Source organism: Rattus norvegicus, chromosome 15, assembly GCF_036323735.1.
Source record: "Rattus norvegicus strain BN/NHsdMcwi chromosome 15, GRCr8, whole genome shotgun sequence".
Taxonomy (NCBI): Eukaryota; Metazoa; Chordata; class Mammalia; order Rodentia; family Muridae; genus Rattus; species Rattus norvegicus.
The window spans coordinates 42,845,145-42,856,711 of record NC_086033.1 but is presented as its reverse complement, the minus strand read 5'-3'; the positions used below and the strand labels follow the sequence as shown (position 1 = coordinate 42,856,711).

At 45.0% G+C, this 11,567-nt stretch overlaps 1 protein-coding gene across 3 annotated transcripts in view; it reads left to right on the top strand.

The window, feature by feature from the left end:
* The first annotated feature begins 3,433 nt into the window (after window positions 1–3,433).
* Msra (methionine sulfoxide reductase A) overlaps window positions 3,434–11,567 on the top strand; it is a 338,461-nt gene continuing 330,327 nt past the window's right edge. The window contains exons 1-2 of one of the 3 annotated variants that reach the window (XM_039093214.2): window positions 3,434–3,572; window positions 4,105–4,491. In XM_039093214.2, the coding sequence (XP_038949142.1) occupies window positions 4,356–4,491 (136 nt within the window). In that variant the 5' untranslated portion in view covers window positions 3,434–3,572; window positions 4,105–4,355. Of the gene's footprint in view, window positions 3,573–4,104; window positions 4,492–11,567 lie in introns of those variants that run through there. The other 2 variants (XR_010057810.1, NM_053307.2) reach the window with 2 other exon arrangements.

Here is an 11,567-nt window from a genome sequence, read left to right as displayed (position 1 = left end):
ATGGTCAGTCATCGGGAGTGGAGAAGGAGGGATTGAGTCATGACTTTGGAGCTGTACACAGCCACACCTCCCTTCTGGGATTGTCACTTCATCACATGGCCACATCTAGTCATTATCACCTGGGACGATAGGCCCAATTAGAACCTGGTGGCTCTGCTAGTGAGCAAACAGGAGGTGAAGGAATGGTGGAAGGCACATGCTTGCCTCTTAAGAAGGACCCTGAAGTGAGGTGGTTTTACCTTTTACCCAAATCATGCCATTCTGTGTTCCACTCAGATCCAAACAACAAAGTCAGTGTTGAGGAACTGAGGCATTTATCTGAGTCAGGTCTGCCCCCAGCTTTTTTTTTTTTTTTTTTTTTTTTTTTTGTAAAGCTGTGACCTTGAACCTTCGTAGCTATTTGTTTGGGCCTCTTTCTGAGCCTGAGTTTCTTCACCTACAAAACTTTGAAAAGCGGTTGGAGTGAAGGTTAAAAATAAAGCACACAGAGCTAACAGGAGCCTCCTGCTTTGTAATGAAGGCTATTCTTATTTCATCTTCCCCTTAAAAATTCAGTAAAATAATCCATGCAATTAATTAAATTCTTCAGACAGCTTTGTATCTTCTGAAGACAGGCCGTCTATGAAGCCACTTGGTTATAAGTATGCAAATGTAATTGTCACTTAAGCCTTTTGTTTATTCATTTATAAGGGTGTCTCTCTACTGAGGGAAGTGAAACCTTATCTGTGTGAGCATGCCAGAATACCTTTGCTGTATTTGCAGTTTAATAAAGAATAGAGGTGACAGCCAAATGCCAGGCAGGCACTTGTTGGCTCTTGAGCACCTTCTCAGAGTCACTGGCCTTTTCTTCTTCAGAAAGCCCAAGTCCTCCACGTGCATGATCCCACTGATGCTTGGTCTGTGGTGGATACAGTTAGCTACCTCATAAACCAAGGAAGCTTCTAGTAGAATCTATGAGTAGTCATAATATAAATGCATAGTAAAGTAAAACAGCCAAACACTGACACTGGTGGTCAAGAAAAAAAAGTTTTCATTAGGGAAATAGTATGTATACATGTCCTTAGATAACTATCAACTTCCTAATCCATGCTAGATGAAAAATGCTTTTGTGTGTTGATTCTTTCATAGGGTTTTTATTGTTTTCTGGTTTGGATACAGAGCTCATGTAGCTCAGGCTAGACTCAAACCCACTGTATAGCTGAGGCCAGCCTTGTACTCTTAATCCTTGTGCCTCCTATGATGGTTTGAATAGGTATGGTCCCCATAGAGTCATGTGTTTGAATGCTTGGCCCATGGGAAATAGCACTACTAGGAGGTGTGGCCTTGTTGGAGTAAACGTATCCTGTGAGGGTGGGCTTTGAGGTCTCTTATGCTCAAGTATAGAATCCAGTCTCCTTCTGCTGCCTTCGGATCAAGATGTAGAACTCTCAGCTACCTCTTTAGTACTATGTTTGCCTGGATGCTGCCATGCTTCTTACCATGATGATCAAGGACTAAACCATTGAAACTGTAAGCCTCTTCCACTTAAATGGTTTTCTTTATAAGAGTTGCCTCAGTCATGGCATCTCTTGAACATGATAGAAACCCTAAGTAAGGCACCTCCAGTTTCCAAATACTGGGATTACAGACTTGCGCCGTCACGCTAGTTTTCCCTGTTGTCGTGTGTGTGTGTGTAAGTTCATTTGATTGTATGCTTGTTGAGAGCAGAAGTCAACACTGAGTATCATTTCTCCATCCCCAGGCTGTGCCATCCATATTATTGTGTTGGTTTATTTATTTATATATTTATTTTTGAGGTAGGTCCCCCAGACCTGGAGCTTACCAAGTAGGCTAGCAAAATTGGCTGGTAGTAAGCCTCAGGGATCTTTCTGTTTCTGCCTACCCAGTGCTTGGGTTACAAATGTTAGGTCCAAAGTGGCACCCCAAAATGGCAGTGTTGATGACACTGTTGTACAGAAGGTAAGCAGTAGGACTGTTACCAGGTAAACAAGCTTAAAGGCAGGTTTCTGTTTACTAGAAAATCAGGTCTTCTAATGAAGATTTTGTTTACCAGGAACCACCTTTAGTCTTTTCTCAAAGTCAACTACCTTAGGCAAAGGCACTAGTTCCCAATCAACCCAGACAACCTATTACAGGTCAACGATCTCCACCTTGCTGTCACATAAAACCTGCTTTTCTGCTAGTTTTTGTCTCTTTGCCCTGCCACAAGATACCCAGGGTTAGTTTGATTGCCAAAAAATCCTTCATTCTCCCCATGGAGTGGTCCAGTTTGGTGGTTTCACTGCACCCTCAATTACAGGTATGCTATCATGGCCAGTATTTTATGTAGGTTCTGGGTCCAGACTAAGGTCCCATAAGAAGGAGCATGACTAAGCTCTCCTTTTAGCCCATTCACTATGGAAGAAGAAGCAGGGTCCTGCTTAGTGGGAGACGCTCTTCTTCTAGGTTGACATACTTAAGAGAAATAGTCTATTTTCTTGAACCTGTTGTGTTCTGAGATTCTTGGTTGCTCCAAAGAGAAGGTTTAGACTGTATTGGAAGGACATATATTGTTAGAATTTGTCAGAAGCCCAAGTGTAGTTAGGACGTAATTACAGCAGTAAATATGGAGGCTAGCTCAGAAGGAAGTGGTTGGAGAGCCTGAAGAAAAGCAACACCTAGTCTTGAAAATAGCATAATTACCAATCTTCTCAAAAAACAAATCTCAGAGGTTTGGTATGGTGGCCACAGCTTTAATCCCAGGGCTTAGGAGGCAGAGGCAGGTGAGTCTCTGAATTCCATGCTAGCCAGGGCTACATAGAGAGACTTTGTAAGGAACACACAAGCTGAGAAACAACCTGGCTAACATGGCTATTTTGCTAAATGGGGTTAAATTTGTTTAAAGACATTGAGATACCCTTGTCCCTCAAAAATGTATGTTTTCATGAGTATAGCACAACCATGAGAATCCTTGAGAATATTTAAACATCGTACACAGAACCCTTCGAAATGTTTAAAGTGGGGCCAGGAAGATGACTCAGCAGGTACAGGGGCCTGCGACCAAGCCTGATGTTCTGAGTTGGATTTTCAGGACCACAAGGCAGGAAAGACAGAGGCAAGAGACCCACTATTCTGAACAATACAACTCTAAACAGTGCTTTTATTTGTTTTTTAAAACTCATTTTTTCCTTAGAAGGTAAGTAGAAATGTGTGCATTTTAATATATATCTTACTTACTAAATATTTATGGACTGTGGTTCTGGGGTACCTAACATTACACAAGTAGTTTCCTTTAACGTTACAAATTCCTCGGTTACACAGTATTTAGTTACAAAATTTTTCTTGCATATTTCCCATGTTCCATGAACCACAAAACAGAAAAAGCAAGTCAGTGTGTATCAAAGGGCAGAAAATTAGAAGTACATTTTTTTGACACACTTTTTTTTCCTTTAGTGATCAGGCTCCCTTCAAACCTTGGGATGGTTTCAGGCAAGGCCTTGTAGAAATAACCTGCTTGGCATAATTTCACAGCAAAAGCAAGCTGAAAGTAAACTGTTGAGACAAGTTGGCCCAGGGGACTTCTACATTATAAGGTAAACACCTTAATCTGTTTAACGTTGTGTGTCTGGCAACATTCTATGTTATACTAATCCTGATGTCCTTATATTTCAGTCCCACATGAACACAAAGTGGTAACTAAACCCACGGAGAAGCTTAGGTTCAAAGCTTCAAATCCCTGTGGGTGCTAATCCTTAGTTCCTTCCTTCATATGAAACTATCCGCCCATTTTGGCAGTGTGTAATCCAAAATCTCAGAGGACCTCTGAAATCACTCATCTAGTCCTAGCCACCTAAAGATTAAGGCTGGTGATTTGGTTTAGGAATATTCTTTCATAGTTTCAGAAGTCTGATCCAACTTCACCATTAATTTCACATAAACAGCGTTATGTGGGCTGAAGAACGTATTTATACATTTATACACACACGCACACTATATATATAGTTCACGTTGAGATCATTTGTGGTGTGGTGTGCTTTGGTTTTTCACTTTGGATCGATTCAATTTATCAAGATGGTCCCGAAAGAAACAAATGTCCTAGCTGTCCATCTATTCATCCTTTTATAGGTCTGCCTTTCTTCTACTTCGCTGCCTTTTTATGCACACACATTGATTTCCCTTTTCTACTTGTGGTTGAGTGAGTACATCGCACCCGGAACCCTGGATGAGGAGGTGGGGAAACGGCAGGAACTCTAACTCCCCGTGGTGGCGCCCAGCCAGCATAAATTTTGGCCCGCGCCGCTTCACGTACTCTGGGAACTTTGTCCCTCAGAGACAGCCGGGCCTGGAGGTCTGCCCGCGAGACGGACACGCTGTCCATGCTCTCCGCCTCCAGAAGGACTCTCCAGCTCCTCTCCAGCTCCATCCCGGTACGGATGATGGGCGACTCATCTTCGAAGGTCATCAGCGCGGAGGAAGCTTTGCCAGGACGCACAGAGTCGATCCCCGTAGCAGGTACGACAGCATGGCTGCTGAGCATGCGCGTGGAGCCTGCGCACAGTGCCCTCCCGGAAAATGTGTGGGGCTGCGGGTGGGTCCCAGGTTGTGGTCTGCGCGTGCGCGAAGAAGCAGCGCCCCCCACCTTCTCCCGCTACCCAGCCCGGGAGGGGCCTGAGCTCAGCGGGGCAGTCTCCTGCCTGCCTGCTTCTCTTTGTTTGAGTCTTGCTCTGAAAGAATCTAGCGTTGGGATTGACCCAGTCCGTTTGCTGGTCTACAGCTCCGAATTTGGGGCTAGGAAGAGTATGATGGGTGCTTATCCTTAGTCTTCCTTCTCACCCAGGCCTCTAGGAGCGTTTAGCTGTGCCTCTTTACGGAAGCTCCGGAGGCAGAACTAACGTTGTGAACTTAGGTTTTGAAGTGGAATTTTAGGTCAGAGCTGGTTGCAAGAATCCTTCCCAGTTTGTAATTACTTCAAGGGCGTGCTGGGTTGTCTCCCCCTTTTTGCAGTTAACTCCTTGTACTATGGTTGAGGCCTCTAGGAGGTGTCTGTGCGTGCTCCCTTAAGCCTCCGGAGCACGCAGGACGCAGCTGATTACTTGTGTGACTCAGTTTTCTCCTTGCACCACTTAGTTGCACTGGAGTTGAATTCACATTGTAGCTCTTGTTGCCCTTTTACCTGGTCAGCCTCATCGTAATATTTCCAGCCTCTTGGGAGTATTTATCCCTGACAGGTTCTCACTGTCCCCAGTACAGAATTCAAGTTCATGCACTTGCCACTTGGAAAGGAACCTGAATATTTTAGAAAGAGTGTTTGGAGACAAAGAGAACGAATTATTTGGTAAGCTAGCAAAACCAGAAAAAGGTGGCCAGGTAAACTGGTTTTTCAGAATCATTTTATCTTCAGGCAGAGAGGGTTAGGGAGAGGAGTTTAGGTTAGGAGCTGACAAATCACTGTAGGCTTTAGGTATCTAGTTTGGACATAAACCTAGTGGCTGATGATCCGTTGACCTGGCCCATAATCACAAGGCTACTGGATACCTCTGTGGACAGTGGAACTATCTTATCTTGATCTCTTCAGACTTGAATGGGGAGAGAAGAGGCTAGGAGATTTTGCTAAGCCATTAACCTTGTGCTGCTCAATTCAAACAAACATTCCTTAAGTGCAAAGTAGAAATATGGTTGAATAGAACATGGAAGTTTCGACGCAGAGTTTTCTTTGAACCTTAAATACAGTGACAACCGCAGGCAACACATCCCAGGGGCTATCTGCAGCGAAGATGGAGGCAGGCTTCTGATACGTTGTGCAGCTGCAGAGCCTCCAAACTTAAGTGATTTTTTTAAAAGTCAAGTATAAGGGGAGCATGGGCAGCCATCTTGTGTCATGTCTCTAAGTCACATGGCAGACTAGAGGGTCTCTGGTAGGGAGGGATATAAAGTAACTGAGAGCAAGGGCGGCTAGAGACGTTTCTTAGGGTTGCCTTTGCTTCCAGCAACAATGTGCCTTACTATATCTTAGGAGTTTTGGTGACCATGGTGAATATGGAAGTCTTCATTTTCCTAGTTCAGAAGTTATAATCTTCTCCAATGCAGCCTCAGCACTCCTCATGTCTCTAATCATCCTAAGTCTGTTGTTGCCTGTACCCCTTTCTCTCAAGAGGTCTGTGGCCACTGGAGCCCCTTTCAGATGATAAGGCCCATCTCTTTAGGGTTGCTTCGCCTAGTTCCGGGCGTGTCCTGTTGTCAGATGCTTTTGGAGCTAAATTGGTCATCTCAGCTTCATCCTTCCCTTCTTTGTATTCTGTAAGGTGACTGCACCCTTTTAGCAGCTGCAGCCCAGTGGCAGACTGACATTTTGCAAGGAGGGAAGATCCAAACCTTTAAGCCTTTTTGATGTTTCTTTTCTCTGGGCCACCTGGAATGAATGGGAACATGAGCAGGCTTGGGTGACTGCTTCATGGTAGCGTGTCAGACTGACAAGGCCGTTAGAGAGGTGCAAACGAATCAAGAGGAATCAGGAATATGATGTTGGTCAAGGTGTCATCTCGGGCTTTTGGGGAATTTGGTATTGGAGCAGCTAGGGAAACATGTAGGGTCAGACTGATGCTATTTCTAGCCTCACACCTTAAAAAAAGTTAAATCCCAAGCAGACAGGATGGTAATAGCCCACACTTACCCGTGTATTATCCACCAGGCACCATAGGAAACTAACTACATTAATACATTTAATTTTCACAAAAATAAGATGCTGCATTAACCATCATTATCCCCACTATGGGTGTGGAAACAGGCTAGGGAGATCAGATAACTTATCCAAGGTCACACAGTAGGGCTGGAAGATATACTATGTTCTAGAGTTTCTGATAGAACCGCTCTTCCCATGAATGTATATAATGCATGCAAATGTGTTGCTTTTGATATAGTCTTAATGTGTACCCCAGGTTGGTTTTGAACTCACTGGGTAACCCTCAGCAGTCTTCCTGTTGTAGTCTCCTGAATACCAGGATTACCAGGTATATAATACTGTGCAAGCACTCTTCAGTTAAGAGCAAAAAAAATGAAATGAGTGCGGGAAAAGGAGAATTTTTTTTTTTTATAATTGTACTGTGAGGAAGGCCTTTGCATCCACAGCAAGAAAATCAAGATACTGGTAATTGGATTACATTAAAAGTCAGTGTGGGGTTAGAGAAGATGGCTCAGTTATTAACCACTTGCTGCTCTCCGGTGGATGTGAGTTCAGTTCCCAACACTTACATGGTGACTCACTACCATTTACAACTCCAGTTCCAAGGACTCTGACACCTTCTGGCATCTGGGGACATGTGCACAGTGCACAGACTTGATTGTAGATAAAAAAACCCATGCACATTAAATAAATTTTTTTTTTTGGTTCTTTTTTTCGGAGCTGGGGACCGACCGAACCCAGGACCTTGCGCTTCCTAGGTAAGCGCTCTACCACTGAGCTAAATCCCCAGCCCCTAAATAATTTTTTTAAAAAAAGTCTTTTGTATGACAAAAATCACACAAGCAAAGTTAGAAGACAGCCTAGGTCACAGCATCATGTACAAAAGGCAAGGACTAGTTTCTCCAGTAGATTAGAAGCTTCTAGAATTTCATAAGAAAAAATGTCACAGTGATTACAAATCAGACAGAGGTTTTGAACACTTTATCCCCGAAGAAAGTATTAGTTAATTTTTAAACACATAAAAATGTTCAAGTTCACTCAGTGAGGAAAATGCAAATACCAGTTTTCCTTTTTTCACATTGGTAAAAATCCAGAAACAATGAGAGAGAGAGAGAGAGAGAGAGAGAGAGAGAGAGAGAGAGGGGCGCGCGCACTCTTGTGTGTTGTTAGATGGTGTCAGCCGGCTCCACTCTTATGGAAGGGAACTTGGCTGCATCTACCAACAATTTAAATGCACATTTACCTTCGAACTCAGGAATTCGATTTCTGGGGATTTGCCTTTCAGATTTGCTCACACACACACACACACACACACACACACACACACACACACACACACACACACGCCATATGAGGACGGCACCAGGCTGTTGGCTGGAGCTTCATCTACAGCAGAGAGATTGGAAGCGTCATTGGTGCCCATCAACAGGGACTAGTTAAATGAATGATGGGTCAGACTCCAGGGTGCAGCACACAGGCAGCAAAGATGGGGCATCTCTAGAGAGATTGCCAAGATGCAGGAGCTGCAAAGGCCGGGTCAGATCAGCATGCTGACTCCGTGTGGACGGACGGAGCAAGCTAACAAAGTCTGTACGCCTGGGGAAGCTTGGAAAGGGTGGCTGAGAAAGGAAAGGCCGGATTTGGGCTGTGCCATGGGATGAGGATGGTCGGCTGTTCCGGCTTTACACTTTGTGTTGTCTTAAACAACGCGCTTTGTCTAATGTGGCTTTGTTATTGAATTAAACAGCTACTTTGAAAATGGTCTCTGCTGTTTTTAGTCCAACCGGCCCCCTTTCTGTCATCCTTTGTCATACTTCAACTTAAAAAAATTGCTCTCTTTTTCCTTGTCAAGTATATATATTCCCCCAACTTGCTTTTGTAATCAAAATCTACATTTTGGCGTGATTTAAAAAAAAAAAACTCTAAATTTAGAGGGTGAAATTGGAATAAGTTAATCCAAGTCATTTTACATTTCATAAATATTCATTTTTATTGAAGCGTCGATTGTGGTGGCATGATTTATACAAAGGAAGGACCTTTGGGGACGGATTCCTTCCACTGTGGCGTAGAAGGCATTATGCGTTTCTTTTATGTGACTGGTGTACATAGATTTTTAAAAAAGAAAACGATAGGAAGCTGTTCTCCTTTTTAAAAAAATTCCCTAGTGTGTGATTAATTTCTAAATTGTAGGACGCAGAACTGTTATTTTTCTTCTCGCATCCTGCCCAGAGCTCTTAGATTGTTTTACGCTCTCTTCCAGAACCTTCTGTTTCCCTGCCGCCCCCGCTGGGGAAAGGCATTTCCCACCTCCCACCTTCTGATCTTTACCTCCCTCCCCTGCCTCTCTTCCCACCAGGCCCCCACGGAGCCCATCTTCTGCCTGACAGGATTCAGTGTTCCGCCTCTGCGGTCGCCCACGTGATCATATCCTTGCGGATTCCCACTCTGATCTTTTGATTTATTTCTTCATTAAATGCTTGCATAGGTAAAGTGTTGTATTTCCCACTATTCCTTGGTTTTACTCTTTCTTCAAAATTTGCCAGGCTTGAATCCTGTTTCTCTTGTAAACCAGCCCCTCCTCCCAAGGGCAGAAGTGACGGATGGCGTTCATCTCCACTGGACAGACCCTTGTGAGCTACTTCAGGCTCTTTCCCATCAACTCTCTCATTGCTACTGAGATGTTCTGCTGCCCAGTTACCAAATCTGTGCCTTATCTTTCTATGCAGTAATGAGCTCCTGGAGAGAGAGACCGTGTGTCACTCCTGGAGGGAGCCCTGTGCTCCCTGTTCGGGTCTGTAGTGCATTATAAAGGAGGATGCCCACACCAGACACTCAGTAATGATTTACAGATACTGGTCAGAGAATGGTCAATGCCTGAAAACGAATACAGAGAAGATGGTCTTTCCGTGTATCCATCATGTGAGCACTGTGTTGTAAAGCCAATTCTTTGTCTCGTCTGTGCTCTAAGTTGTTGCTCCAGCCCTGGTGATAGATCTGAGCCAGTTTCTTTACACTTACTCATGGTAAACTTTACTTTGGCCAGGATGTAGGGTAGGTTCCCCCATCTCTCAAACCTGAGCAGAGACCTTCTAGGTTCCTACAGCAGGGGTGTGTGTGTGTGTGTGTGTGTGTGTGTGTGTGTGTGTGTGTGTGTGTATGCGCATGCTCAGCACTATCAGATGGGCCTGGACCCGCATCTCTGCTTGGGGTGGGGCAACAGGAAATCACGGGAGAAGGGAGGGTGAAGACAACTCTATTGACTCTGGGAACCTGGATGGGTTAAGAGGCAGTAGGCTAGGCACAGGTTTTGAGGAGTGAATTGGTACCAAGCTTAGCAAGCCCAGCGTGGAGGAGGCTTCTTTACTGAAGTGTTCTCCATTCTTGCCTCTCCACAGGTCCCAGGGGCTTACAGTAGATGATTGGCCCCTTTCCCTTGAAAAGCCCCTCTCTGACCCTGCCACCCTGAACTAACAAAACATCCGATGCTGGCTGGAATACTGGGTTCTGCAGGAGGTGGTCCTGGGGTGTCAGTGTGTGGGGAGGGTGGGGAGGAGTGTTTTAAATCTTCTCAAAGGTACTCTTCCAGCTTTCTCTCTCATAAGTCCCTTCTGGGTCAGAGACTTACTGTAGCCACTGTGTGTGACTTGTAGTACTAGACATCAAACTGCTTAGTGGCAGGGGTTGTCTAACTGCTTGGGCCTGGGACACCGTAGGACAACAGTTACTTGTTGGACAACATGCTGTGTGCAAGGGGCCACTGTGAACAGTGTGAGGTATAATAAGAACATACGTGAGATATATCATTTGTTGTGACTAGCAGATAGTCAAGAAATGACACAGTGAAGGCTGAGGACATGGCTCAGTGGGTAAGGTGCTTGCTATACAAGCATGAGGGCCTGAGTTCAGATCCCCAGCACCAGTCTGAAAAGCTGGATGTGGCTTTGCACACATATAATCCCAGCACTTGAGAAGTGGATACAGGAGGATCCTGAGGGCTTGCAAGCCAGCAGGATAGCCAGTCAATGAACTCCATGTTTAGTGAAATATTCTGTTCCCCCAAACAAGATGGAGATGATAGAGGAATCTATCTGATGTTGTCTCCTGACCCCCACATGCACATGCACATGCACATGCACATGCCTGCAGCTGCACCTGCACATACATGCTATGCTTAAACACTCATGTTCTCTGACCCTCACATGCACATGCACATGCACACACCTGCAGCTGCACCTGCACGTACATGCTATGCTTAGACACTCATGTTCTCTGGGCCCCACATGCACATGTGCGCACCTGCAGCTGCACATGCACATACATGCTGTGCTCTCATACTCATGTTCTCTGGGTCCCACATGCACATGCACATGCCTGCAGCTGCACCTGCACATACATGCTATGCTTAGACACTCATGTTCTCTGGGCCCCACATGCACATGTGTGCACCTGCAGCTGCACATGCACATACATGCTGTGGTCTCACACTCATGTTCTCTTACCCCCACATGCACATGCACATGCCTGCAGCCGCACTTGCACATACATGCTATGCTTAGACACTCACACCTGCCAGAATAAGCAATGTTGAAAACTAGACTGAAAAAAGTCTGGACAGACAGGGTGTTGAGCTGTTAGGCTTTGTGGTACTAGATTTTACATCATATCTGAAAACGTGACTGGGTACATGGAATTTCTGCAGCTAGGGGGAAATATCCCCAGTAGGAGTAGACCATGCCACTTTCCCTGTGACACAATGACATTAATTGGCCTCCACATCCCCTTCCTAACCCAGAATAAGCCCAGGATTGGCTTCATAGGGCAGGCTCTTCCCTGCTGATTTAGAGGTTGAGCACTGGGATTCCCAGTGGGCACAGGGGTGTCAGCATACTGCACTTCTGTCTTCTTGCTG